Source organism: Sparus aurata, chromosome 11 (genome assembly GCF_900880675.1).
Source record: "Sparus aurata chromosome 11, fSpaAur1.1, whole genome shotgun sequence".
Classification (NCBI taxonomy): domain Eukaryota; kingdom Metazoa; phylum Chordata; class Actinopteri; order Spariformes; family Sparidae; genus Sparus; species Sparus aurata.
In genome coordinates, this window is record NC_044197.1 from 16,946,965 (window position 1) to 16,974,825 (window position 27,861).

Genomic DNA, 27,861 nt, shown 5'->3' on the forward strand with positions numbered 1-27,861 from the left:
GATTGATTATATATATCATTTGGATATACAATTGAGACCTGCCTGAAGCTGACAAACATCAATGTCATCACTGAAACTGACGACAGTTACAGAGTTCAGATATCATTGGTTGTGACCCCTCTGCCCTTTTTGTATTCAACTTTTCTATACTATTATTGTTTAATATGATCCCATGTTATTGTCTCTTTTGTTGTATTCTGTGTAGTATTTTCTTTTTGATTATAAGTGTACTATAGAAACTGTGGCGCCATTAAATATCAGCCTCCAACAGGAAATGCAACGCAGGAGTAAAACATACCTCTTTCACATGTCGCTTGAGGTGCATGTAAACACTCTGTCCTGTTTTGCGATAATGTCTCTCCACATGTTCTCGTCCAAAGCCCAGGAATGTGTTCATGCACACATACAGGCCTCCCTCTGACTCCTGCGGACCAGAACAAACGGCAACAATGAACAGCAGCACGAGGTGAACAACCACCGACACAACAGCACATTTCACAGAACATCTTTCTTTATTTTGCCTGATTTTAGAGAAGTTAGAACGCAGAGTTGTACGTCTTACTGTGTATTATATCCTCACACAAGTGTTCTCGATAACGGTGTCTTTAGCCTTCTTGCTAAAAGTATTTCCCAGAAAAAATAGGAAGAGAATAATCAGTTCCATTCATAGTGCACTTTGTTACACACTACCTGGCACTAGTTACAACAATCCAACACAACACAAGTTAGAGATGTGTGCCAATGATTCTGCAAGCACATTTTCAAAGAGCCTGTCTCGCATCTTGTCAAACTGCCAAAAATCTGTTCCAGCACTCTTGCACCGAAAAAAATATATATCGCTTTGATCAAGAAAATGCCTGCTGCTGAAAAGCCTGGTCTATACTGCAACTCCACAGGAAACACATTCACCTCATGCACACTATGATGGACAAAAGGTGTCAATCAATCTCAAAAATGTTTCCTGCGAGCAATTTGAAAAATCAGTTATGCAACCAACGAATATGAGCATCGTGTCACATGCAGTGACATAAAAATTCACTTCACTGACAAAATGATCCCTCTTCCCTAAAAACATGTAAACTTCATTCCCCATAAAACTGCTGATGGTTGTCTGTGAACTTAAGCCACACACATGTCACATCCCCAGTTGACCAACTGTATCTTTACCCGCTTGTTACAGGATATAGCAGTTTGATAATTTCTTCGCATTCAACAGATCTGCATGTGACCGGTGAATCACATTTCAGGTTTGGCGGTGTTACACGTGGTGGACTGTTGGGGACTAAACACCCCCTTCGAAACTAACCTAAATCTGCAATCAGTGGAGGACTATAAACCCCTGTGATAAACCTTTAAGTGGCCCAGAGTGACATATGAGCTTCAACAGTGCGAGGATAAAAATAAACCAGTCTTCGGACCAACATGATGAACTCCAGACAGCTGAGTCACCTTTAAAAACGGTTTCCGTCGTGAAGTAGGTTTTTTTGTTCAGTGTAGAAGAGGTAAGAGACAAACACTCTCATTTGTTTTTGTCACAAATCTTCACATAAAGCTTGGACTAAGACTTTATCGTCCCAAGTGGAAATCCTTTTTTACAGCGCTGTATCCATCAGACAAACATTACAGTACAGGACGGTCTGAGCTCTGCAAGTTTTTAAACAGTCAGAAAATCAAAATATTTACGTGTTTTGACACCCTGTGAGTATTCGTCACAGAAGGGGAAAACAGAGAATGGCTAAATAAATTAAAACATGCATCAAAACATGGGCCGGGAGGTTTTCAGTGAACTCTAGTGACATAATAATATAAAAACATACCATTAAGACCCCTATAAACTCACTGTAAAGTAAAGCACATATACTTTTAAAGATGCACTGTGTCGTTTTGGGGAAGAAATTTCAATCAGAAGAGAAAAATCTTCACTGACTGACTGCACAAACTACATAACAAAACTCTCTTTGTTGTCATGACTGAATAAACTGAATAAACAAACTGACCAACACAATTTCATACTGTTTTACTCTGTTTATATGTGGCGGACCCTGCCACCTTTAAAGCATCAAATATTGTTCTTGGGGACCTTAATTTCCTCTGATAACTGCTTGTTTATTCACTTATGGAAAAAAAGAAATATTCCTGAGTTGGTATTATTACCTCATTAATACTGTAAATATTACAGCTCTGAGGTTTGCTTATTTTTTCAAACTACATAGTGCCTCTTTAAGTCAACAGGCATTAGCATTGTTTTTGCTTGGTCACTGTAAACAGATTCCTGAACACAGCACTGAATTTCTATTAACTGTACATAACATTAAATACATACATTAAATGTTTGTTGAAGGCTGTCAGAGACTGAGGATAACACCACTGAAGGCACTGTAAAACGCGTTTTTTGTGTGGATTTAAATGCTGGAAACATCGTCCGAGCACCACTGACACACTTCAGCTCCATTTTTAGACGACGCGCAGCATAAGGTGGCTGTAAACTCACACGGCAGCTGTCTCCTGCACGGCCACAACCTGACATGGCTGCTGACGCCCCTCACATCCATCCGTACCCCGGGGCAGGCAGCCAGGTGCGTTAGCTAGCCCACTAATTCTCGCCTCACCTGGAGAGCTACTCTGGCCTGTAGGGGAAACCCCTCCACCCCTCCATTCTCTCTCCCTCTCCTGTGAGATGTAAACAACATTTCATTATTTATTTATTTATGCCCGTCAGGATCACGGGGGGGGGGGGGGGGGGGGGGAGACACACGGAGCACATTCACATGTGTCCACATCCGACTGTCAAACGCAAATGCCCGCGACGCACGTCCCCTCCCCGCAAACAACACGTTCATGTCTCGCTGTGTGTGTGTGTGTGTGTGTGTGTGAGAGAGAGAGAGAGAGAGAGAGAGAGAGAGAGAGAGAGAGAGACTTACTGGAGAGTCGAAGGAAAAGGCGCACTCGCTCTTGAAAACCCTGTCTCCAGTCCTGGGCACCCTGATGGTGGGCATGTACGGGACCAGCAGCTCTCCGAGGTCTGTAGCCATCTTCGCATTCCTGCTTCTCGCACCACAGTGCTGCGGAGCCAGCGAAGCAGCGCTGACAGGGGAGAGGATGCTATTTTTAAAGCTCCCCGTCTCTACATTCCTGCAGCCGGCGGGATGTGACGCTGAAAAAAATTAAAAATAAAATGACAGACGGGTGGAGGGAGGCAGGCTGAGCTGCTGCTGCTGCTGCACGGGGCTGCAAAGCTCTGAAGGCCACGAGTGTTGCTCTTTTTTTCTATTTTTGTAAATAAAAACACACACGGGGTTTTTGACCTGCGCAGATTTTACACGGCTGCTGTTGACTGTGGTGACGCTGCGTGCACACGTACTGAGATACTTTACCAGAAGGGCCCCTCCCATCTCTGAGGGTGATTCATAAAGCCACCCACACTTACTACAGCATGCCCCCCCCCCCCCCCCCCCCCCCCCCCACACACACACACACACACACACACACACGCCTCCAGGAACCGGGAAAAGCTTGATCGTGAGGTTGAATAGCTGCTGATTTTATTATCAAACGACTCACATCACTGAGTACAGTGAGCTTGTGTCGTTCAAACACTACGCGATTCACCTCGCAGTGGCATGTTTGCATCTATTAGAACATGGAATAAATAATAGCAGCAAGAAAGTCTGGTTTCGTGCACCTCACAATAAAGCAGCGATATGTTGTTCCTACACCCTTTGTTCATCAGACAACAATCATCCTGTCTGCACAGCTCTGCCACCACCTGGACACAAATGGTAATAGCAAAAAATATAAAAATGCGTGCAATTGAATTACCAGGGTTGTAGTCACACACACACACACACACACACACAAAGAAAATTCTCCGCCCAATTTTAAAGGGGCACTTCATAGTTTTGGAAGTTTCAGAAGAAATTCTGTGCTAACACAAACTCAGAAATATTTTCCCTCTCATGAGAACCTATATGGGAAATAATTTGGTGACTTGTGATAGTTGGACAATTTTGGCCCCAACACTTACTCAAATTTCACTTCTGATCCATCTCATTTACTTTGAATAGGGACAATTCATTTGACACATTGATAGTATGTATCTGGCGAACCAAGCTGAGGCCACATGCAGTCTATTCATTTATAGTATCCAGTCCTGCTTTGCTTGTTAGAACAGAACAAATAATAACATACAGCACCAATAGCATATACCTATGTTTGTATGAATTGTGCATGATGACAGTCACCATCTGATCCTGCTCAAACTAAGTGTTGATTCAGTACCGGCAAGAAGCGGAACCCATCCATTATCTGCACCTTGTTACCTTGCACAGGGTGGAGACAGCTTCTGCACATACTAGATGAGAGACAGGTAAACATTCTACCACAGGGCTGACACATCTAGATACACTAGCAATTAGGCAATCTCTAGTTCACCCATTGTGTATATAGTTCGATTGTCAGAGGACACAAAAGCACCCAAAGCAAACCCACGCAGCCTTTTAGCTAGCTCGTGGATTTAAACCTTGAACCATTTATATAGTTAATATGCTCTACAGTGACCCAATGCTGCTCTGCAATGTAGCTTAATCTACAAAGATTTCAAATAAATGTACCCAAAACTTTTTTGCGGAATAAAGTCAATAAAGACAGTGGACGTCAAAAATAGAGTACATATAGATATTTTATTTACGCAGGAAGGGAAAAATGTACAAACAGTGAGATTGATCGGCATGATGTACTGATGACACAAATGTCTGGATCAATTGTCAGGTGTCGCCTTAGGGCTGTTGTCAATGAGCTCCTTGTTGAGGGTGTTCACCTGGAACCAGGGGCCGTCTCCCTTCATCCTCATCTGCCGACGCACCTCCAGCTCCGTCAGTCTGTTGATGGCAAACGGGCAGAGAATTAATTAAATCACACACAATAAATGGAAAACGAGTAAAGTGCTAAAACACCCTTCACTCGCTTTTCACAAAGCCAGGAGAGAGAATAAACATGACATGTCATGGAAAAATGTCTTTCCTCAGAAAAATCCACCATCCTTTAAGGCTTCTACAATGGTTTTCATCAACATCATTGTGCGATTTATTCACCCCAAACAGAAACCTGGCTGGAAACCATGTATGTGTGACTGTGTTGTGTACTCTATGTCATTGATGCACATAGTTATGTCAGTCTTGCTTTGTTTTGAAGTGTCTATTGAGGCATTATGTTAAATACACCGTCATAGTCCCACCTGAACCCGACATAAAGAAACACGAATGAGTTACATTTTCCAGTTGATGCATCAACAGGCTGATGCTCCCTTTACAGGTTCTACATGGTCAAACATCAAATCCGACCTCCCATTAAAGTTCCCTTTGACCAAAGACAGTTTACATCACATATTTATATTCAGTCGTAACAATAAATAAGCATTTTTTTGTGCGGGGAAAAAAAAAAAAGTTTAGTTGAGCAAAATTGATTCAGAGTTCTTAATTAATACTACAATGATAAAATCAGTGTTATAAGTGAATAAGTGTTTTTGGCAGACAGCCACAGTCAAAGCTTCCTCATCAACACCTTCAGTTTAGTGCAAAGTAAATTCACTGACAAACAACAATCCTTTCGACAACATGAAATCTGTTGTGTCAAGTCAGATATTAGCTGGCAGAATGAAATTCAATCAACCATGCACAGGAATCTAGCTTACTGCATGTAAGCTAGATTCCTGTGCATGGTTCCTAGTATGTTTATCTAATTGGAATCTGTTCATTTACACCTTCAAAACAATCAATTTAATATTCAAAAGAAATATCACTGAATTATTAAACTGATCTTATACAATGCATTCAGGCTCAAAGCAAAGGCACCACTGACTGCAATACATAAAGTACCACAATACTAACTGTACTCTTTTTTTGTTGCAAGAAATGCAATGAAATGAAATGAAATACACTGCAGAAGTTTAAGATAGTTAGAAATGTTTTCACTACCACTGAATCACAACTGCTTTCTGGCCATCAAACATGGCAGGATTTAGGTGACAGAAGTCAACATAACACACCAGATACAAAACTCACCTCCAGTCTGCCTTTTCTTTTTCTGTTTGGATTGCAGCCATCATCTTTTCATAGTCCTTCACTGGGGAATCGCATATGTTCCGCGCAATCCACCTGGTGATGGGGTGCTGCAAGGACACACAAGACAAAAGTATTTTTACTTATAAACCAGACATTTTTTTTCCCGTTGAATTAAGTGATCAATTAGTAGAACCACTATTGTGACTACATTAGATATGATCATTTTACATTTTTCTAAATCCTTAACATAACTCTAACCAGGCAAACACAGCTGTTTTGAAGGTTGGCAAAGACAGTTCTGGTATATCATCACTTTGATGCCCAATTCCATATTCTATATTTTAATGCATGCAGTCCACCCTTCTCTGAGTCCCTGTTCAGATTAGTGACACAAAAAAGCGCTCCAGAAAGAACTGACGAAATAAGATGCTGGCTACATACCTTGTAGTACTCCCAATACTCTGGTTCGTAGCCCTCTGGGGTTTCAGCCAGCTCTGCCTCACCTTAACAACACAATCACACTCAAGTTCAACTCAAAGTAACATGTACACACTGGCATTTACAGATAAAGCACTAAAACACACGAAAGAACTTTGAGACATATGCCTACTTACCAATGAAGATATTTATACTTGTGACAATGATAGCCACAGGAATGCCCGTCAGCAGGATGTAATATCGCTGAGAAGAAAATTAGAAGATAAATATGAATGAAGTATGAAATACTGAATATGTATGTTTTTCATAAGGATGAAGACATTTGGTCATTCGGCCCTTTGGTCCACTATGGCTTTAACACTTACTGGCTCAATGTAATGTTAGTAAATCAACTAAATATTAACATGACATGAGCATCCGCCTTTGTGACTAGATTAGAATAATGTAACATTGCAGGCTTTAAGTATCCCTGTTCAAACTTCAAATGAGTAGGTACAGCAGGGCATGACTTTAGTGTCTTGGTTATCAACACTGATCATATTATCTACTCAATGACGCTCCCAAATTTGGGTTTCAGATAACCCCTAATTTATCATGATAACAGGCAATAAGATGGTATTACAGTACTCACCAATAAGTGCAGAAATCTCCTGTCATAGTAGTCAGTGGGTTTGATGACAAACATTTTCTTGCCATGACCCCAACGAATGGCCACTGCAAAACAAAGCAGGGGATACTGTCATGACCATGTACTTCCCAGTTTAAGTTGGACTTGGTTTATGGTTGCTGTGTTGTAATGTAAATTCAACAGGTCACTGTTCTGAACCTATATGACTTTAGTGTGACTAAATTGAACACAGTGCCACATTAAAGCCACGTTACTGATGATCAGAACTTAATGGGTCTTACATAAATCAGGGCCGGGCAAATTTTAAACTATGATTATTGTCACAGCTATAACTTGGCATCAATATTTGTCTGCTTGTATATCTCTTTTTACAATATACTCTTAAATCTTACAAATACTCATATCAGTGTACTGTATGTGTGTACGTACATTTTAAAAGTGATAAGCGCTATATGACAAATGTAATAACGTGGGGAAGTATTGTCATTCAAACGCTATAGCTAATAAAACAACTGTGACAGCTACAAAACCATTTCAGTTATATCAAACAATAAGGGCCGTTTATAAATGTCATTAGCTGACAAGATGCTACCTGTAACTAACTTACTAACTAATCTAACTTCTTTACTTTTTGTTGACAGTAGGACAAACGCTACCTGTCAGCTAGCCAATGTTAGCATAAGCTAACAATCCCCGGCGCAAGGTCATAAGAAGAGACGTCCACCTTTATGGTCAAACATGTCACTTCTCAAAACACCAGAGGGTCTCTTACCTTTATCTGTACGTGGGATTGTTCGGGTGAGTAAATTTGCCGCATTATTTCCAGATTTTAGAGGACTCAGTCTGGCTGCAAAAGCAGCAGCAGACCTGAGAACACTCATCCCCACCATCGCTACTGTGGGACGACGGTTCAACAACACGATCTCTGATTGGTTGATGAAAGAGAGAAGCGGAAACCGCCATATTTGATTAGGATAAATGTGTTGATTTTTATTCTATTTAAGTGGTAATTTTGTGTAGGTGCAGTACATAAATTGGCAACCTAAATTTATGTTTAAAATTTTTAAAAGTAAAAATAAAAGATATATATATTTGGTTTCGACAAATGCATGATGGGTAATGTGGGTGGGACGCTGGCAAAGATGGCGGCGTCCTCATCGGCAGGACGCGTCTTGACTCTTTGCAAACAGTTTCAAAATGTCTTGAGGATATCTTCAGCGATAAATACTCCACACTGTGCTGCAAATTTCACCAAATACCAGCCTCATGTTTACAGGTAAGCAGTTTTGCGGTGTGTATAACTAAAACATGACTTAAGGCCGATGTTAACGTCAACGTGTTGGTAGCTAGCGCTGGCCCTAACGTTACTCTTTATTGACCAGCAGCATCAACGATTACATTTATAATGACACATTAATCACGGTATTAGGTTTAAATGATTATGTTTTCAGTTACAGGTTGGTCTTTATCATGTTTCCAGTAAATAAAGTTGTAGAAGGTTTTATTTATGTAATGTATTTAAAGGCAGAAATTCACATGGTACAACTCGGAAAAACAATCTGACAGTGTACTTAAAATATGTACTGCTTATTATGGACACATTTTTGTAAATTTTGACCTCGAAATATTTTGCACCCACCAGGGGAAAGTCTCCACTTGCTGCCCTGTCTTGGTCCACTCCCACCAGCTATTTGGGTCAGTGTCGAGCCCTGCACACAACCATCAGCAGAAGAGGGCTGGAAGAGTTCTTTGACCTCCCCGAGAACTGGGGAGAAACCTCTGTGAAGTCAGGTACATCACTGAAGCATTATGTGTGTTATGTTTACTGTGGCACCAGTCTAGTCCAAATGTATCCACACCAGCTTTTCGCACTTATGTGGTTTGTAATAATTTTGTAGGTGCACCATGGACTGCCAAACAACTGAGAACAAAGAGCAATGAAGATTTACACAAACTCTGGTAAGCACTGTTGAAATTCCGCTGCTGCCGCACAGAGTGTAAACATCTATCAGCTGTGTGTAATGCTCTAATTCCATCTCAGGTATGTGCTGCTGAAAGAAAAGAACATGCTGCTCACACTTGAGCAGGAAGCAAAGCGGCAAAGGGTTCAGATGCCGAGTCCAGAAAGATTAAGGAAGGTTTGTATGAGCGGACATCTTCTCCATTACTGTAGAAATTATAAATTACATATGACAGATCAACTTGGCTCAGCCATTGATCGAGCTGAATTGGATGCAGGGTTGACTTCCATTATTGTTGCTGTCATTTCTGTTAAAGTAGAAGCCCATGTGAAGGTCAGTTTTGCTGTTTTCTTCCTCACAGGTTGAGCGGTCGATAATCAGATTAGAGACGGTGGTGACTGAGAGAGAGACTGCACTGCGTCTCCTGCAGACAGGACAGGAGAAAGGCAGACCAGGAGACTGGAGGAAGAACACATTTGGATATGTCTACTGGTGAGGGCAGAGACTCTACAGTATTGTTTTACAAATACATAGACAGAAATATAGATCTCTTAATTACTCTCTGGTAGCATTGTGGAGCTGTTTTTCCACGTGTGGGTCTCGGCTTATTTTGTGCACATACAAGGATGCAAATAATAGATTAGTTGTGTAGTCTAAATGAAAAATGTTATTGTTTCCCAGAGACATAGATGTCGTCCTCAAATGTCTTGTTTTGTCCACAACCTAAAGATATTAAGTTAACTGTTATGGAAGAGAAAAGAAACCAGAAAATACTTATTTTTAAGAGGCGAGTATCGGATCATTTGACTTTTTATCCTCAACCAATTAAAATAGTTGATTAATTTAATGGTTGACATTTCATAGATTAATTGTTTTAGTGTAGGCAAAGCTGATTTTAGACTTGTTGCAGCTGGTCTATGATGCACCTGATGATGATGCATCTCTTAAAGAGCCTTGGAAGGAAAATGTGAGCATTACTCATGTACACTCATTCTCTTTCCCCTCAGGTATCGATTCAAGGAGTATGCCATTCCATGGTACATGAATAAGAGATACAAGCGAAAGAAGTTCTACACACCCAAGTTTGTCGAACCACACATCAGGTAAGATATGTTAGACATGCAGTATGGTGCTGTTTTCGTCAATGTAGAAGATGGATATGTGTTCTTATGAAACTGTTTTCTTTTTTTGTCTTGAAGGCTACGCTTAGAGAAGCATATTCGAGAGAAGGCCAGGAAAGCCAGCTTAAAGAAGAAAACTCTGGCCAAACTTATGGAGAAGTTTCCTCAAATGAAAGTTTCAGCACCGTGAAATTTCATGCTCAAATTTTAGTCAAAATTTGGAGATGCCCCTGGGAATGGAGATTTCAACATCTCATCTGCTGAGTTAAATATTCTGAATCAGCTCCTGTCAAATGACTGAAGTCTCACTCTTGTTCTATGTAGGTGATAAGTTTATTTGTCCAGCTGTTATTTGATCCTATAAATTATGCTACATGAACTTGGTCACCGTTTTCATACTTAATATTAAACCTCACCATGTTCTGAGTTGTCAAGTTTTCTAGTCCCTAAGATGAATATTTAAGGTTTGGAAATCATGTGAATCTGGAGAAATTAAGAATGTGTTTATGCAATCTACATTTACATGATACTGTTGCTTAAATGTAAACCTACTACGTTCTTGGTCAAGACACCGCTTTGGTCTTAATTCCGAAAAAACTCAGAATTAAAATAACCTTGTATATGAAAGTGGGTTACTATAGTTTATGTCAAACTCATTTAGAGAAATAATTTAACAAAAGAGGACTTTATTTTGACCAAATGTAGCCAATGACAAAGTGAAAATTAAATACAGGTTTATTTGAGTTGACACTCACAGCAATAAGCACAGGCAAGATCTGACCAGCCTTTGATGAGCTTACTTACTACACAAAACAGAAAGGCTTATGAACAAAAGACATTGACCCCAAACTGTGAGGTCATTCCTCCAAATACAAATCACCCACATTTTATCTTGTCAGTTTTCTGCAGAAACCTTGGATTGCTTTTTATCCAGTGTGATAATAAACTAACCTTGGACCATGTCAAAATAAAAGGCATGGAAAACAGGTAGCAAGATCAGGCTTTTGTCAGATTTCTCTTTTTTTGTGGATGTAAGGTTTCAACAAATCACCAACAATCCTAAAGATAAGGCAACAGACTGTCATGATATAAACAAAGGAACTTAAACCTCAGTTCATCATGGCGACACAGTTTACTTTGTAGATGTTTTTCTGATTTTCACAATAAATCCTAGACTGGCAGTATATGGACAAACAATTATTATTTTTTTTAAAACAAATACAAAAGAAGTGATCATCCGCAGGTGTTCCTGAGTCCTGGGTCAGAGGTGAACGACTCACGATGTTGAGCTTGTGGCAAAGACAGTGACGAGGAAGGTGATTTTGGCCAAATGTAAAAATCAAGGGCACTTCCTGTCCACACACTGCTTTCCTCCCTCTTCGTACTCCTGCTTGGAGATCCACATCTGCTGGAAGGTTCCCTGGCAGACAGAAAACATATTTTCTTTGGTAACATTCGCACAAGAGCTGTTGAGCAAAATGTTTAACAGTTATCCCTCATTTTGCCACCACTTCTATCAAATTACAGCTAATAATGGCTTTTAAAGTTAAAAAAGATAAATAACCTGCACACTCTAAAAATGTTGCCCTTCTAAAAAAGAGGAGGAAAGAAGAATTCATCCATGTAATATTACCACAGAGATTAAATGTAAAATTCTGCTTTAAATCTATGGGTATGAATGCCATGGGACTCCTGTGCAGAACCCTATTTCATGTTCTCAAAAACATCAGCAAGGGTTTAAATAACCTGATGGTCCAAGGGCCAAGTCACCAGTCTGGAGTTTTGGTATTAAATCCCATGACAGACTGCCAAAAAAAAATCTTGATATATTCTAAATCAAAGTTTCGACTGCTTTGTGTCCTTACAAGTGAAGCGAGGATGGAGCCTCCTATCCAGGCACTGAACCGACGCTCGACTGTAGTGTTGTTGGCTATCAGCTTCAGCCTCATGCTCTGCAAAGCACAGACACACATGTCAAACTCTGGTGGGAAACAGGAGTGTCACGTAAAATCAATGTTAATCTGAAGGAAGAAAGTAGCATTGGCATTAACTTACCGGAGGGGTTTTCTGGGAGAGTTCTCTGTTCAGTCGGTCTGTGAAGCCCTGAATGAGTGTGTTTCCTCCAGTCACCACCACACTGCCGTACAGACCCTGAGAGACGTGTCAAAAAGATCAGTGAATCAGAGTTTCTGGTTTTCACAGCAAAAACTTCTGTGCCACAAGCAGGCACTCTTACCAATGTACAGCTCTTTATCAGATGTTGAAAAAAAAAATCCCTGATAACCACACATTGTTGTAATGTTGTACTATTGGCTCAATATCTGGGACAGAACAAATACGTGAAAATGCAAAGGCAGTGCTAATAAGTATTTTAAGCAGCATCTCAATTGAAGCTGCGTGTTGGCCTAAAATTCCCCTCTCTGGATTCATCTACATTCCTTGCAAAATGTAGTTTCAACAAAAAGAGTTTGACACCTTCAATTTATTTGCTAATTTGAATAAGATCTCAATTGTCTAAAACATCTGGATAATCACCGGCCGGATGTCGATGTCACACATTCCCACGCTGGTTGTCACCACGTGGCCGACTCCCAACATGGTGTTTCCAGACAGGCCCTGAAGTGATCACAAAAGACAAAAATAATAAACTTGTAAGACAAATTAAGGATCACACTGGGAAAGTTTTCATTACAGAGCTTCCCTGAATTAGGGCAAGACTCAGTGATGGAGTATGTTTAGCTATTTTTGCTTCCCTGTTACCTCTGTAATTAAACTAAGAGTGTCTTGAGTGTGAGCTCACACACCTTGGCGTTTGAGGGGTCAAATAGCCCCTCTGGTATCTTCAGCCTCTCAGCCCCAAAGTCACAGTTGAAGCCGTTGGGCAGCTCGTAGTGCACAGTGGGCATCTGTGCAGCGACCCTAATGGAGGTGAAGGGGGTTATCTGTTAGTTTGTTATTTAGGGAGGACATTTTTACTCTTCATGTGAGGTTTCAGTAAATAAGTAAGACATAATGAAAATCATTATGTCTATTGAACTGGAGTGAGGCATGTCTCTACGTAATGGACAGATCATCATCATCATGATAGTAAACTACAAATAATGCTCTTACTGTTCATCATATGGCGAGTCTGACACCTGCAGCACAGATGCCTGGAAGTCCTGGATCACACACTGCAAACAGGAAAAGAACAGGTAAGTCCACATTCAATTAAACATAATATATATCAACCAAATCATACCAGGAGTTAAGCGTTTGCTGCTTACATTACACATGTAGTTGTGCCATGAGCGGGTGACTTGAGGTAGTTTTTCCTTTTTCTTCCAGCTGGCTGGGGATCCCTCTCGCACTGAATCCTGTAAAGACAAACACAGTAGTCAACATTGCCTGATATGGAAACAGGTGACAACAAGTACCAATACAGACGGTGTACGCACATGATGAACTCGGCCCCGCAGTAAAGAGTTAAATTGAAACCTCCTAGTCATATTTGGACTTGTCTGCATTTGTCTGTCCACATATGCGAACCGAAAAGCCAAAAGAGTTATCATTCTGTTTTTAAAAATGGACATTACTTTGGATTCTTTTATTTATCAACCCATCCATCAGCAGCCCAATAATCAAATTGACAGGAAAAAGACAGATCAGTACAAACAGTGTTAACAGAACAAAGCCTTTCCAGATCACTGCATGAATGTTTTTATTGTGACACTAAAAACACATCTAAGTATCTGTAAGACACTATCTTCACTTTCCTGCACCTCTCAAATTTACTTATTCACTTCTCCAGCTTTAATCCAACACTGCACTTAGCTGACTTAAATGCCTCTTTCATGTGCAGTAAGAACTAAAGAAATTCACTGAAACAGCCAGAGCAACACATGCCAAATACTTGGAACACTGACATTAAATCAGTAAAATTAGGTTTCCACGGAAATACCTTACCTTTGATGCAATCATGTACGGGGGAATTATTTCACAACTTAATTCCTGAAAAAGCTCCCTACACTGCATGCTCATGAAGTCTCCAGCCAGGGGAGATTTGACAATTCCTGTAAGACAGATCAAATAACAAATGACTCAAAGAAGTGCAGTAAATCTCAACCATGTTTGCATATGTCACAGCAACTACACATTCTGTTTAAACTTGCTCAACGTGATACATCAGTATGACCCTGCTGTGCCCTTAATGACTACAAGGTCTTCTGATCAGCAATCCGCTGACTCACTATCCAGGGACAAACAAACCTGTTGGCTAAATGAAAATTACTTTTCACTAACAATAGTTCATTATAATAACAGAGGCTGGTAATAACTGAACATTTGTAGAAACAGCTGGCTGAATCGATGAGGCTGAGATGCAAGCTCCTACCAACAGATGGCACCACAAAATCATAGAGGATAAACACATTCATCAATGGAGGATTTAGGACTATAAAATGTACATGAATCCTCTGAGATGTTGAATTTCCTCACTAGGCTAGACAAATTTAATCTGCAGGTAGATAGTCACCATGTGACGATTTTGGAAAAAATGCTCACCTTGCTGCAGGACATAGCCATCATGCACTGGAATGGCTGTGGTGTGTGTGGCGCCACTGTCCAGGACCAAGCCTGTAGACCGCCCATTGGCAAAGCTGAGGTACTCAGAGTAAAGGAAATGCAGTGCAGTTCAACATTTGACAGAGAGAAGTAACAACATGAGAGGGGACTGTGAATTGACCCACAGTCGCTCCGTGTCGTCCTTTTCAGGATAGAGCTACATCAATTTTTCAATGAATCAATAGTCACCAGAAAGAAAAATTATTTGTCCACTATTTTGATAATTGATTAATCTTTTTTGCCATTCTTCAAGCAAAAATGTCAAACATTTGCTAGCTTCACCTTCTGAAATGTAAGAATTTTATCACTGCAAATGAAGTCTTTGGAATTCGAACTGTTGGTTGGACAAAAGCAGCTATGCGAAGAAGTCACTTTAGGCTCAGGGAAATTGTGATGAGCCCTTTTAACAGTTTTTTTTTTTACATGTTCTAAACTAAACGCTTAATGTGAAAACAATCAGCGGATTAAGATTAGGACAGAGATCATGAAAATAATTGTTTGTTGCAACACTTCTTCTGGATGAAGTTGACCAGTAAAGGATACGCAGATAGCACAGCAGATTTGCAGAGGAAGAAGGCGGGAATGTTGTAATGTTCAAACATCAGCTCCGTTAGTTTCTCTCGTTTCGCTCGCGTGTTCCACTGCAGACACAAAACAGAAAATAGGATGTTTACTACTGATTACAGTCAGCAGAACACAAACTACTAAGTTTCTTCAAGAGATAATGAGGACTGGTGCAGGAAAACAAACTCTCCTTGCATCACAATCATCTGATTGTAGCTAAAAAAAAAAAACAGCATCTCCAACGAGTCTGTCTACAGCTACTTACTGTGAGATATAATTAACAAGTTTATATTCTAAGAAATAAGACTTTTAATAATTGTTTTTAGAGGACTCGAAAGTGCTAGCATTTTGGACTGTTTCATGTTTTACATTCACAGATCAAGTATCCCAGCCTGTGTTATTCAGATTCCAGGCTGTAAAAACGCTAACTCACCGATGCCTCTGACATGAGCACTGGATGCAGGCTGGGTTCAGACTTGAAATGCATCTTGTAGGTGTGATCCAAAATGGCCTGGAAACTGTCCCAGTCCTCAACTATAAACATGGAATAGAAGAAAACAAGGACATTAACGAGGAAAGAACTTGTTAAATGTGAAATCACTTTCAAATTACTGATCATATAATATTTTTGGCTATTGTACAGGTGAGAACAAAGAAGAAACAAAGAAGTTTAAATTGCTTGTTTAGTTTTAGGAATCGGTGTACAGTTATTGGTGCGAACTTAAATATAAAAAATGATCAATTTTGATTATAAAAAGTTGTGTCAATCAAATGCTGCATGATTATAATTGATAATAGCCGGTGTCTTTTCTGGGCCCATTTTAAAAAGGGCTTGTTTGACACACCCAGGTCTAAAGAGCCCAGCATTGATCGAAAGACCACATCATTGATTTGTCAGGAAAAGTACCACGGAGCCATTTCAAAGCAGTAACAGGGCCGAAGATAAACTGTATAAACATTTGTTGTAAGTATAAAGTGCATGGCACAGTTGTGTCACTGCCACAATTTAGGAAGAAAACACAAACTATCATGTGCTGCTGAGAGAAAAGCGGTCAGGATGGTCAAGAGTCAACCAAAAAGCACCAAAGGCAAGTCTGCAATGAATTTGAAGCTGCTGGAAGACAGGTGTCAGTGTCCACAGTCAAGTGTGTTTTGCATTGCCATGAGCGGAGAGGCTGCCGTGCAAGAAAGAAGCCCTTGTTCAAGACGCGGCACCTTACAACTCGACTGAAGTTTGCTGCAGTTCAAAAAACCTTCTGGAAGAAAGTTTTGCGCTCAGATGAAACAAAAAATGTAGTGGTTTGGTTACAACGAACAGTATGTTTTTAGGTGAGAAGGTGAGGCTTTTCACCTCAACAACAGCACACCTGCTGTCAAGCATGGTGGTGGTAGTAATATCCTGTGGGGCTGTTTTGCTGTCAGTGGATCTGGTGTGAATAATGAAGATGAGGAAAAGCAAAAGAAACTGGTATGTGCCAGGAAGCCAACAGAGTTTGTAGAACTTCACAGATTCTGTCAAGAGGAGGAGTTAAAAGCTACAGGACATTTAACCAAATATTAGAATTACAGTCTGTATATTTTTGATCCAGCAGATTTGGTCACATTTTCATAAACCTATAATAATTTCATTATCGAACCAAACTTCATGAATGTTTTTTGTAACAAAGTAGTATGTCTTCCACTCATTCCATCACAGAAAAATAAGACATGTAGAAATCACTGGAACTGAAGTTTGCCATGATAGACATTTTTGTTATAAGTGCATGTAAACTTTTGACCACAGCTGTAAGTCCTGTACACAAACACGCATCTTGAGCACATAGTACCCATGTTCTCAGGGTATGTCTGTACTTTACTCTTGGCTACAGGCCTACATAAAAATCAACGTCACAAAAAACGTGTATCTTTCATCATCATCGCTGGGTCGGGTGGTGGAGAAAATAGAGCGATGATGAGCTTTTTTGGATAATAATTTGAGCGCCATGCGCCAATGTTCCAGGTCAGTCCTCTGAGGGAGCCTGTGGTCCCACGGTGCCATTCTGCTGCAATTAAGATTTGTGTCACACTTGTCCCTAAATAGCCTCACTGCCAAACTCCACTGGACCACATTCTGATGAGCATCATCAGCTAGGTCAGTGCACCGGAGCGCTCGTTTCATATCTGCTGTTGCTGATTCTCCAGACAGAAATCAGACCCACCTGTAGATGTGTACGTACATTTTCACCTTGGCTTGAAATGTCTCAAACCTGATTGGTCAATATAATATAAATCAATAGAAATTAACTGTCATCAGTTTTTAAGATATTACTAAGATAAGTTATTTGAAAAACTCACTGTGGCCTCTGGGAAATTATAGTGATTATAATCATAATATATTTTCTCTGACATTTTATAAATCATCATCATTGTCAGCCTCAACATTGTTTGGATGACAGTTATCAAATTGAGAAACAATATAGTTTCAGCTTAATAACACTGAACAGATCTAAGAAAAGCACAGCAACAAGTACAGGTAATTCAGGACAACACTTTGAAAAAAATAATCCAAAATTAAACAGTTATTTATTTTGCTTTCAACTCTACATCAGCACCAAGGACAGCTCTGGAAATGTGACCCGCATCTGGCTTTGGATGTTCGACACGACCACAATTTGACAAGAACCTATCAGGGTGGGCAAATACGTCAGACAGAAATGGAGCCAAACCAATGATGGGCCTTCCATAAAAAGGCCGCTAGACGGTCTTCAAATATTCTCATTAATATTCATGATGAATAGCAGTCATCTATACGTCAGTCAGGGTTGTGACGAGCTCATCTAATAAGTTGGCCATCAGACAAAAACAGACTAATTATGGATATGCATCAAGCAGACAGAAATATAAATATCCATTAGTGAATTTACGTCACAGTCAACGACAGAAGAAATGCTGAAAAGCATATACAGATACAAATACACAACACATGTGTATTTAAGTGGGTTGTAGGTGATATATGTCCACAAGCACGGGGTGGCTTTTAAAAACCAAAGTTCTTTGGATATTATTTACATGAAAAATAAAAAATAAATAAGTCACACGTAATGAATTAACACTTACTCATGCCATTCTTGAGCGGAGACATGACCTCCATGTTCTCTCTGGGTACCCTCAGCTGGTTGGTATCAATATAGTAGGTGGTACCACTCTGCTTGCCCTTGTCACCATCTGTCTCCATGGGCGTGCTGCCATCCTCTCGGTCAAGGGTCACACCGATCACCGTAGGGAAGTCAGCCTGAGACAAAACAAAAAACTTGTCAAGAAGACATTCTCACACCCTCTGATTATAATAATATTTTTATTATCCATATCTGATGAAAAAAAAACTGTTAGATCAACTGCACCCCAAACAATGAATTACAAAACTTCCATGTTTGTGAAACTGTGAAGGTGAGGCAATGCTTTGCTGTCCTAAAAAGACAAAGATTACAATTGTTTTGAAATGCTCAAAAGTACCTGATCTCATTGTGTAAAGATTTGGCTCGTACTGACTAATTCATCTTGCATAAACAATGTCTGCACAGCAAGACTTAAGTTGTCCCATCTGCTTTTTGTTCCCATCAGTATTTTGACTTGCCATAGTAGGAAAAGGATATGTGTTACAAATAATGTCAATGTTCTATTCAAGTGTCCCAGTAAGTCACGACAGTGTGACAGCAAGAGAGCATGCACGATAGCTGGACTCTGAAACTGATGGCACTAAATGGGAGTCAGCCATCATTATTATTTACAGCTGCGTTTCTCCTACTGTGACTAGTGCAGTTCTTTCTAAATCATTCTAACAATATTTGAAACCATATACAATACCACAGAGAAAACACAAAATTGAGAGCATTTAAAATTTTTGGTAAAAGATAGATATAACAAGGCTTGTGTACTGTGTGTTAAGAATACCAGCATCTGAGTTAATTCATTTCTGGAGGAGGAGAAGCTATGTAGGCATTGCAATGTGCATGTGTCAACTCGCTGTCAGAGAGCAGAGCAAAAGTATGCAGCTGGTACTGGTGTTATCGCTACTGCCCAAAATAACAAAAACAAAAGTTGTATTGAAGTAGTTTTAAAAATTCAGAAACGACATGTATAGATAATTTTTGACAACAATAACTTACATTATAAAATGCTCTCTGTGATAAAGGGCAAATTATCACGCTTGGGTCAAATCAGAGAGGAACATAAGACATAACAATCAGAGCTGAATTTGTTTATAAAGCTTAACTACACATTAATGCACACTGGCTGACAAGATTTTTATTCTAAACAGATTTTATATTACATGGCACGATTGTAAAAGAGAATTGATTTTCACTTAAGGTGATGAACAGGGCAAACAACACTGGCATTTCTATGACTCCAATGTTACACTTATTTAAGGAACTATGTGGAAATTTCAGAAAATCTATGTTATTAACGTCACGTCTGGATGTTAAATGAACTGCCATAAGCATCCTGTTGCTCAAGCTTACACTCTGTAGGCATGAGGGAGCATCCTAAACGGGCCAAAAGAGTGAACATGATCGACTTCATCTCGGCATCATGTTGAGAGATAAGGTAAAAAGAAAAATACACTTTTATTATAGTTGGACTAACCCTACTGCTGGTCATTTGCTGCCATGAGCATAATCTATTTCTAAGCAAACGTTAGCTAATGTTGCACACTGTGAGCACTGCAGGGGAGCTGAATCACTCTAAAGTGTGCTTTAACGTCACCTTGGAAATCAGTCCAGCTGTTATAAGCGACTGAGAAAGTCAGGACAGGAAAAGTCTTATTTCTCAAGTTACAATTCTTGTAAACATTTGCAATAAAAAGTTATCAAAACATGTACACTGCTTCACAGTATCATTTATTAGAGTATGGCTAATCTGTGGCAATCTCTGACGTTTCTCTCAACAAACTAATATTTACAAAACCAAGATCCCCACCCGAAGCACAGATAAATCAAACCTAGTGAGTACTCCAGAACGATCTGAAGTCAATTAATGCTTCAGTCTCCTGGGTGACAGCCCTCATTTCATGACATTGACGTACCCTCAGAGGGAAAGATGAAGATGACAGAGGAAGAAAAGACAGATAGTTAATCAGGTCATGAGTGATCCACTTACCTTGGGACAGTCTTCTCCTGCGTATCCAGCCCTCACAGAGTATGAGCCAATGTCGAACACCAGAGCTCCCACCTCATCTGAAGAAATGAGAAAAGGGATGTGAATTTAAAAGTAAATTCAAGAAAACCTTATACAACAACTACAGTAAATGATTCAATGATACACTATATGAACAAAATATTGATATCAGCCATTTTCAGTTATATTTGTGTTTGCTTTTACATGAAACTATGATCCACGTCAGAGGAAAGGCAGTGCGGTTTAAATCTTCCACAAAGAGTCCAACTCTGGTCTCTCAAATTACGAAAGGCATTCATACCCATATTTATTATCTATTAATAACAACACACTGTCACACTGTTCATATTGTACATATTATGTATATACAAATCTATTCTATTTTTTATTATACTGTTTATTTTTTTCTATTATTGTTTATTGTTAAACTGAACTCTCCTTCGACTGCTGTGACACAGAAATGTGCTTGTTTGCAGGACTAATAAAAGGAATACTGATTCTGATTTTACTTTCTTGCAATATATCTCTCCACTGAATTGAGCACACAAAGAGCAGTTCCTTAAAACCATACACCACCATACAAAGTGAAAACTGAACACATCAGCTGTTTACACACTTCAAAAATCCCCACTCTGCCACTTAATCTGCTGATTTCAGCTTGAGATTGCTGTTCTGGTATTTTTTCAGTATTGTTCTTAAAATGTGTCGTTAGCTTCTTCTTTTTTTTAATCTTTACTGAGAGTACACTGCTTATTATAAATGACAAGCTAGGTATAGAATATATTATATATGTTTTACAATATTTGCACTTGTTCAATGCTTCACCAATTAAAACTTGACAAAGATAACTTGTAGAGCTGAATTCATTAGTCAACATGGATTAGATGAGAGAATAGACACAGAAAGCTGGAAAGTGGACTGATGTGGCTTTTTCATAAAACTAAGTACAAGTACTGTTACTAGTTACTTTGCAGATTCAGATTCAGTTTGTAGGCTATTAATTGCGAAATGTTACTAATTAGCTATTGTTGTGGGCAAGACATTATGTGAGAAGATGTTGCATCAGAGCCAAAGTAGGACTTAAAATTGTTTATTTTCTCTGCTATTTGACAGAAAAAAAAAACAAATATTGATAATCAGATCAAATGCTTTTTTACCCCTAGTAGAGATACCAATATGCTGCTCAGTACTGGTGCAGATCACAAAGCTACCTACACATTAATTCATTCCAGCCAACACAGCTGATGCTTAAAATGTCATGCTCTTTGCGCAATATAGGCTACATCATAAAGTAAAATGTGTATCAAAATGTACTGTTCATCAAGTCACTACACATGTTGCTCCTACTGGATTTTTGTCAGAAACATTTTAGTAACAAAAATGTATATGTTACGATACCATGATCAAACATAAAATATAAAGTATATTGCTATTGTTTATTTGTTATTGTAGAGTGGAGATGCAAATTTTAAGTGCAATCGTTTAGCGACTCATCAACAATAACATATGAAATATGTTGAACATTTTCCCTTTAGAAAACTGTTTTAACTACTGACATGATCTATGTGTGATGTATAATCAGACTTGAAGCTAAGAACAGATAAAGCAAACAGAAAAGTTACTTAATTTTGAATGAAATAACACAAAATAATGACTGTCATTTTGATAATGGCGCTCCCGTCTATCAGTGTTCAACAACTGGCAACAAAATCAAACCAATAAAAACTATATGGCTTCACTGTGTCAAATGTCTTTTTGTATTTTTCAAACTACAAATTAATTCTATTTTAATGAAAGACATTTCTCACACAAGTATCTTGTGTTATATTTGGATAGATTTGAAAAGCATACATCTGTTATTGTAAGATACTTAAAGATCTTATTGTCGATTCATGCATGGTTGATCAGCTAAATTCTTAATGGCGATTAATCGATTCATGGTTATTGATTAACATCATGGGTAGAGTACTGTTCTCCAGGTCCACTTATTAAAGAAGTTATGTCTTTTATAGTTGTAAAGTTCTCTCTTGGATATAACGTCAACAGAGAGGAAAAAACGAACGACCCTAACCTCAATTTATATCTAAGGTACGTTTTAAGCTCAGTCACAGTTCTAAGAAATCTATATTTAACGTTAACCTTACACAAACGGGACGGGATGTGTTCATGAGCTCGGCAAGCCCCCTTTCATTCATTTCCTTGCTCACTAGCTAGGCGGTATCGGGCTTGATTTGAATGATTGTTGCATACAGAAAGCAAGCTTAAGCCATCACACGCCGCACTTAAAGTGTTAACAAATGTATACTTTCTTAAATGCGTGCCGATAAAACATGCTAACATGAATGTAGCATCAACCTACCAAGGAGCTAGTTAAACGTTAGCACAGCTAGCATAGCTAGCTAACTCTAAAGCTGGCTAAAGCTACAGCACGGGAAAACGTGGACAGCAGTTTTGATATTATAGTCATAAAACCCCACTCACCGCCTCCATACACTCCGCCACTCATCGTCTAAGTTATCTCGAGGGCAACTTTCCTGATATAAGTTATTAAAGCAGAATCACAACCGCTAAACGGTTAATCACAACAAAGGAAATGTGTTAGCATGGATCAATCTAACAAAGCGGGCGCCACACTGCGTAGAGGCAGCTGACCAATCAGAGTGCAGCACAGCATCGGTACTTCCGCTTCAGCTGTGACGGAGATATTAAGAGACCGCAAGTGCTTCTTCCATGCTCTGGAGTGGACGTGGCCCACTGAACCTGACATCAATGTGAGTGAAAACCGATTATAAGTTGCGTGAACTTACTTTTAATCGTTAAAAACTGACATGGCGACAGTGTAAGTGCAGTCGTTATAACACCAGAGTGATGTTTTTGAGTGTAAAGTGCAGGACCTTGAGTCACGGTCGTTTAGACACAACAAGATTGACACTGATCTCGGCGTCCATGTCACGTCAGCTGCAAAAGTAGCAAAGGTGATATGCGGGTATGAGGAATGTCTAATTTGAAAAATGCAAACTTGCAACTATGCTTTTGTTCTAAATTATGCGATATTCTCGTTGCCTATTTCAGTGTCATAAACGAGTTCAATTTGCCACAGCCTCGTGGGTGTTCAAAGTTGGATTAACGGCGCAGGCGCAGAGAGTGAACGTGCTTGAGTAACTTTTTGATCATGATTATACAACCAGTATAACATCAGCTGTAACCAGTGAGTTATTAACAGTTACATGCTATTGTTTAACTTGTGGATTCAATTTCATTTGACTTTCTTTCTGCAGTTTTCTTTTCAGAATATAATGCATTTTTACACATGGTCTACTAAATAGCAGAAAATAAGCAATAGGGAGCCCAATGTGATATCTTCAAATTGCTTGTACCTTGCTTGAAAACCTGAAAATGCCCATTTTGAGGAGATTGCTGTGGATATTTTTTTATTGCCTTTCTTTTGCTAAATAAAATGATAAGCAGTTAATAGATGACCAAACCTGTTGCTGATAAATCTTGTGTTGGTCATTTGAGTATTCACTTAATTTCATTGTCGAGTAAAATGTCTTCCACTGTACTTACATTATGCATTCATAAAGAATAGTTTTTTTTTATGACAAACGGCTCCTATTTTTGTACCAGCTCTCCCTGGTCAACACCTGTTGACACTATTTGCTCACATTCCCTGTAGCTCAAGTTCACTGTATCCTGCGTTGGAATACAACACAGCATTGTTGTATTCAACTGGACTTGTTTCAGTTTCTTTAAGAAGTTTGACCTCTCACCCAAGAGGCTTCTTCTGATCTAACTAACTGGAGGGGACTATGCTGGCTTTTAAAGTTGAGTTTCATTACCTGGATGACTGAGAACCTTCATCAAAAACACAGCTGATGCAACTTTTTTTTTTTAATTAAGTTATTTAATTTGAAATTGAAAGTTCAGCAGCTAACAGAATCGGCACTGAAATCAATAGTCAAGTTATTAATTTGTTGATAGGCAAAATATTTTTGCTAATAGAATAAGTTGTTAATGGAGGAAATTGTCAACATTTTCTGGTTCAGGCTTCTGAAATATGTGAATTTGCAGATTTAGTCAGTTTAGATTATTGTAAATGCATTTGCATTTTAGACTGTCAGACAAAGCTAAACTTATGAAGACATTTCCTTGGGACCAAGGAGATTGTGATAGGCATTTTTCACAATTTTCTGCAATTATATCAAATAAACAATTTCCCCCTTGTTAAAAATCTGCAGCCCGAGTCAGAACAATTGTCCTTGTGGTGAGATTGTTCTCATATGCCCTCTGCATATGGACGAGCTCATATTATCCTTGCGGTGAGATTGTTCTGTCAACAAATGTTCCTCAAGCATATTTGAACTTGAAATTAATTTTTGACTTGATTTGCTTCCAGCACTCATGCAGCGCTGCCTGACTCTGACCCTTGCCCAGCACAGCCGGCTCCTCTTGAGAAATAAACTACCATCTGTCCACTGCCAGCAGTCAGCCGCCATGTCAGGTCTCCTCATCAACCAGCCCAAATACTCCTGGCTGAAAGAGCTGGGCCTGTCAGAGGACAACCCTGGTGTTTACAACGGTAGCTGGGGAGGCAGTGGGGAGGTCATCACGTCCTACTGCCCCGCCAACAATGAGCCGATCGCCAGAGTGACCCAGGCAACATTGGCAGAGTATGAGGAAACTGTCCAGAAGACGAGGGAAGCTTGGGAGATGTGGGCAGATATTCCAGCTCCCAAAAGAGGGGAGATTGTGAGGCAGATTGGAGATGCGCTTAGGAAGAAGATCAAAGTCCTTGGGAGTCTGGTGTCTCTAGAAATGGGCAAGATCTATGTTGAGGGAGTTGGAGAAGTTCAGGAGTACGTTGATGTCTGTGATTATGCCGTCGGTTTGTCCAGAATGATTGGAGGACCCGTCCTGCCTTCAGAAAGACCAGGCCATGCCCTGATTGAGCAGTGGAATCCAGTTGGTCTTGTTGGCATCATCACTGCCTTTAATTTCCCTGTGGCTGTCTACGGCTGGAACAACGCCATTGCTCTTACCTGCGGCAACGTCTGCCTCTGGAAAGGAGCTCCAACCACTCCTCTCACAAGTGTTGCAGTTACCAAGATTGTGGCTGAGGTGCTGGAGCAGAACAACTTGCCTGGTGCTATCTGCTCCATGACCTGCGGAGGTGCTGATATTGGCACAGCCATGGCAAAGGATGAGCGTGTGGATCTGCTGTCCTTCACTGGCAGCACCCACGTTGGCAAAATGGTGGCCATGATGGTGCAGGAAAGGTTCGGCCGTAAGCTGCTGGAGCTCGGTGGAAACAATGCAATCATTGTGTTTGAGGATGCTGACCTCAATCTGGTGGTGCCCTCTGCTGTCTTTGCATCTGTGGGAACCGCTGGCCAGCGCTGCACCACAACCAGACGGCTGATGCTGCACGAGAGCGTTCATGACGCAGTTGTTGAGAGGATAGCCAAGGCCTACAAACAAGTCCGCATCGGGGACCCCTGGGATCCCAGCACCTTGTATGGGCCCCTGCACACCAAACAAGCTGTGGATCAGTATCTGGCTGCTATTGAGCAGGCCAAGCAACAGGGTGGCACTCTGATCTGCGGAGGAAAGGTGATGGACCGTCCTGGAAACTACGTGGAGCCCACCATCATCACAGGGCTGGCTCACGACGCTCTCATTGTCCATACCGAAACCTTCGTCCCTATTCTGTACGTCCTCAAGTTCAAGACAGAAGAGGAAGCATTTGCCTGGAACAACGAAGTCCAGCAGGGCCTGTCCAGCAGCATATTCACCAAAGATCTGGGTCGGGTTTTCCGCTGGCTTGGGCCCAAAGGATCCGACTGCGGCATCGTGAATGTCAACATACCTACAAGCGGAGCTGAAATCGGAGGAGCCTTTGGTGGAGAGAAACACACCGGAGGTGGAAGAGAGTCCGGCAGTGATTCGTGGAAGCAGTACATGAGGCGTTCAACCTGCACGATAAACTACAGCAAGGATCTTCCTCTGGCACAGGGAATCAAGTTCGAGTGAAGCCTTCAGGTGGTTTGCTCACGTTCGCCCAAAAGGACAACACTAAATGATTTGGTGGCAGAGTGTTGTCAAGCAAATGCTTGACATTTATCGTTGCATACAGAAAGGTCAGTTTGAATTCATGTGATAAATCTGGTGTAATTTTGGGTTTCAGTTTTGTTGTCCTGTACCAGATATATGTCTGTGATGGTTGCATTAGATATTAATCCTGGTTTTGAACTAATGGTTTGAAAATAGTTTTGTGTGAAAGGTCAAGTACTGTTCTTTCAAATGGCTGGTCGACACTTTTCTATAAGCACTTAGAAGGTCTGTTTGAGTGATAGATAGCTGTACCAGATACTTTATACTGTCAGAGAAAATAAATCTTAAATTTATTTTGGCAGAAAAACTGGAATGGACTTATTATTACGGTGGATATTAAATCATTGTTTTACAATCTGCTTTAAAATCTTGTCAAGTTTTTCCATGTTCATAGAGGCTTCTAAATACCTTTTAAAAGTCAGGCTGTTGGCATTTATTTTTTCAGCATTAATACACTGTGATTTGCATCCAGCAAGCGTAAGACTCACACTATGATTTCCTGGCAATAAAACAACAAATAAAAGACTCCATGTTGACATGTGGACTTGGCTGGACTTTTCTTTGTGAAATATTAAAGAGAATGTTGGAAGGAGTGGCACTAATCCTTAAAGAACAGTTAGACATGAACTTCAGCACATGTAGGCGTGCCAGCTGTTTCGTTGCAGCTTGGTCGTTTTTATGATCCTTAGTTTGTGCAATTGTCACTTAAGTATCTGAAGCCACTGATTTAGGCAACCAATAGAAAGGGAAAAAATGTGTTCCTTGATTTGGATTCTGTGTCAAAGACGATGTGTGAAGTGAAACATTAACTTCAATACATTTCTGAGGCAGTTACGCTCTGTGTTTTGACAATTGAAATCCTCTATCAGTGCTTGTGTCTTAGAAGCAAAGACTTAAAGGTGCACTGTTAAGTTTTGGGGATGATACTTTTAAGCAGAAGAGAAAAAGCTTATTTGCAGGACCCCTCTAAGTCACCACCATTCTGGCTTTATACAGCATTCTGGGGACTTTATTACACTCTGAGGACTACTTGTGTATTCAGCTATGGAAATATATCAAATGAATATGTCCTGAGTTTTTATTATTAACCTATTAAAATTATGAATGTTACCTTTCTGACTTTACGTTCATTTCCCCAAACTACATAGTACACCTTTAACACTGACTGACCTAATTGTAAGATTACAACCAGTTAAGTTTTGAAGGAAAGCAAGAAGAGTCCA

The 27,861-nt window shown here is 39.9% G+C and overlaps 5 protein-coding genes across 8 annotated transcripts in view; 2 read left to right on the forward strand and 3 right to left on the reverse strand.

Annotated features, from left to right (window-relative positions):
* The window catches only part of usp13 (ubiquitin specific peptidase 13), a 39,516-nt gene extending 36,159 nt beyond the window's left edge, over positions 1-3,357 (reverse strand). For 3 of the 4 annotated variants that reach the window (XM_030433002.1, XM_030433001.1, XM_030433000.1), the window contains exons 1-2: positions 2,922-3,357; positions 299-424 (exon numbers count right to left, since the gene is read on the reverse strand). In XM_030433002.1, coding sequence (XP_030288862.1) covers positions 299-424; positions 2,922-3,032 — 237 coding nt within the window. In that variant the 5' untranslated portion in view covers positions 3,033-3,357. Of the gene's footprint in view, positions 1-298; positions 425-2,491; positions 2,661-2,921 lie in introns of those variants that run through there. The other variant, XM_030433004.1, reaches the window with a different exon arrangement.
* Positions 3,358-4,660: 1,303 nt separating this feature from the next.
* ndufb5 (NADH:ubiquinone oxidoreductase subunit B5) lies at positions 4,661-8,082 on the reverse strand. The gene is made up of 6 exons (XM_030432677.1): positions 7,898-8,082; positions 7,129-7,211; positions 6,674-6,740; positions 6,501-6,562; positions 6,060-6,166; positions 4,661-4,877 (listed from the first exon to the last, which is right to left on the reverse strand). The coding sequence occupies exons 1-6, from the start codon at positions 8,013-8,015 to the stop codon at positions 4,757-4,759; spliced, it is 558 nt and encodes a 185-aa protein (XP_030288537.1). The 5' UTR covers positions 8,016-8,082; the 3' UTR covers positions 4,661-4,756.
* Positions 8,083-8,245: 163 nt separating this feature from the next.
* Positions 8,246-10,641, forward strand: mrpl47 (mitochondrial ribosomal protein L47). The gene is made up of 7 exons (XM_030432676.1): positions 8,246-8,401; positions 8,768-8,916; positions 9,024-9,084; positions 9,167-9,263; positions 9,448-9,578; positions 10,094-10,189; positions 10,286-10,641. Exons 1-7 carry the CDS (start codon positions 8,268-8,270, stop codon positions 10,395-10,397), a joined length of 780 nt encoding a protein of 259 aa, XP_030288536.1. The 5' UTR covers positions 8,246-8,267; the 3' UTR covers positions 10,398-10,641.
* Positions 10,642-10,876: 235 nt separating this feature from the next.
* Positions 10,877-23,180, reverse strand: actl6a (actin-like 6A). Its single transcript, XM_030432675.1, has 14 exons — positions 23,009-23,180; positions 20,510-20,586; positions 18,470-18,644; positions 15,807-15,907; positions 15,353-15,450; positions 14,750-14,844; positions 14,153-14,259; positions 13,474-13,563; positions 13,319-13,380; positions 13,012-13,126; positions 12,743-12,823; positions 12,263-12,358; positions 12,073-12,159; positions 10,877-11,627 (listed from the first exon to the last, which is right to left on the reverse strand). Exons 1-14 carry the CDS (start codon positions 23,031-23,033, stop codon positions 11,547-11,549), a joined length of 1,290 nt encoding a protein of 429 aa, XP_030288535.1. The 5' UTR covers positions 23,034-23,180; the 3' UTR covers positions 10,877-11,546.
* On the forward strand, positions 23,162-27,182 carry aldh7a1 (aldehyde dehydrogenase 7 family, member A1). The gene is made up of 2 exons (XM_030432674.1): positions 23,162-23,298; positions 24,924-27,182. The coding sequence occupies exon 2, from the start codon at positions 24,929-24,931 to the stop codon at positions 26,555-26,557; it is 1,629 nt and encodes a 542-aa protein (XP_030288534.1). The 5' UTR covers positions 23,162-23,298; positions 24,924-24,928; the 3' UTR covers positions 26,558-27,182.
* Positions 27,183-27,861: the final 679 nt, after the last annotated feature.

Excerpts from the sequence above, each read along its gene's own strand:
- ndufb5 (XM_030432677.1), bottom strand. The coding sequence starts at position 8,015 with ATGGTGGGGATGAGTGTTCTCAGGTCTGCTGCTGCTTTTGCAGCCAGA. Across the intron at positions 7,212-7,897 it reads AATCCCACGTACAGATAAAG|TGGCCATTCGTTGGGGTCAT; the intron begins GTAAGAGACCCT and ends TTTGTTTTGCAG. Across the intron at positions 6,563-6,673 it reads AAGTATAAATATCTTCATTG|GTGAGGCAGAGCTGGCTGAA; the intron begins GTAAGTAGGCAT and ends TGTGTTGTTAAG.
- mrpl47 (XM_030432676.1), top strand. The coding sequence starts at position 8,268 with ATGGCGGCGTCCTCATCGGCAGGACGCGTCTTGACTCTTTGCAAACAG. Across the intron at positions 9,264-9,447 it reads GTCCAGAAAGATTAAGGAAG|GTTGAGCGGTCGATAATCAG; the intron begins GTTTGTATGAGC and ends TCTTCCTCACAG. Across the intron at positions 10,190-10,285 it reads TTTGTCGAACCACACATCAG|GCTACGCTTAGAGAAGCATA; the intron begins GTAAGATATGTT and ends TTTGTCTTGAAG.
- actl6a (XM_030432675.1), bottom strand. The coding sequence starts at position 23,033 with ATGAGTGGCGGAGTGTATGGAGGCG. Across the intron at positions 13,381-13,473 it reads GGCACAACTACATGTGTAAT|TGTGTGATCCAGGACTTCCA; the intron begins GTAAGCAGCAAA and ends TCCTGTTTGCAG. Across the intron at positions 12,359-12,742 it reads GTGACATCGACATCCGGCCG|GGTCTGTACGGCAGTGTGGT; the intron begins GTGATTATCCAG and ends CACGTCTCTCAG.
- aldh7a1 (XM_030432674.1), top strand. The coding sequence starts at position 24,929 with ATGCAGCGCTGCCTGACTCTGACCCTTGCCCAGCACAGCCGGCTCCTC.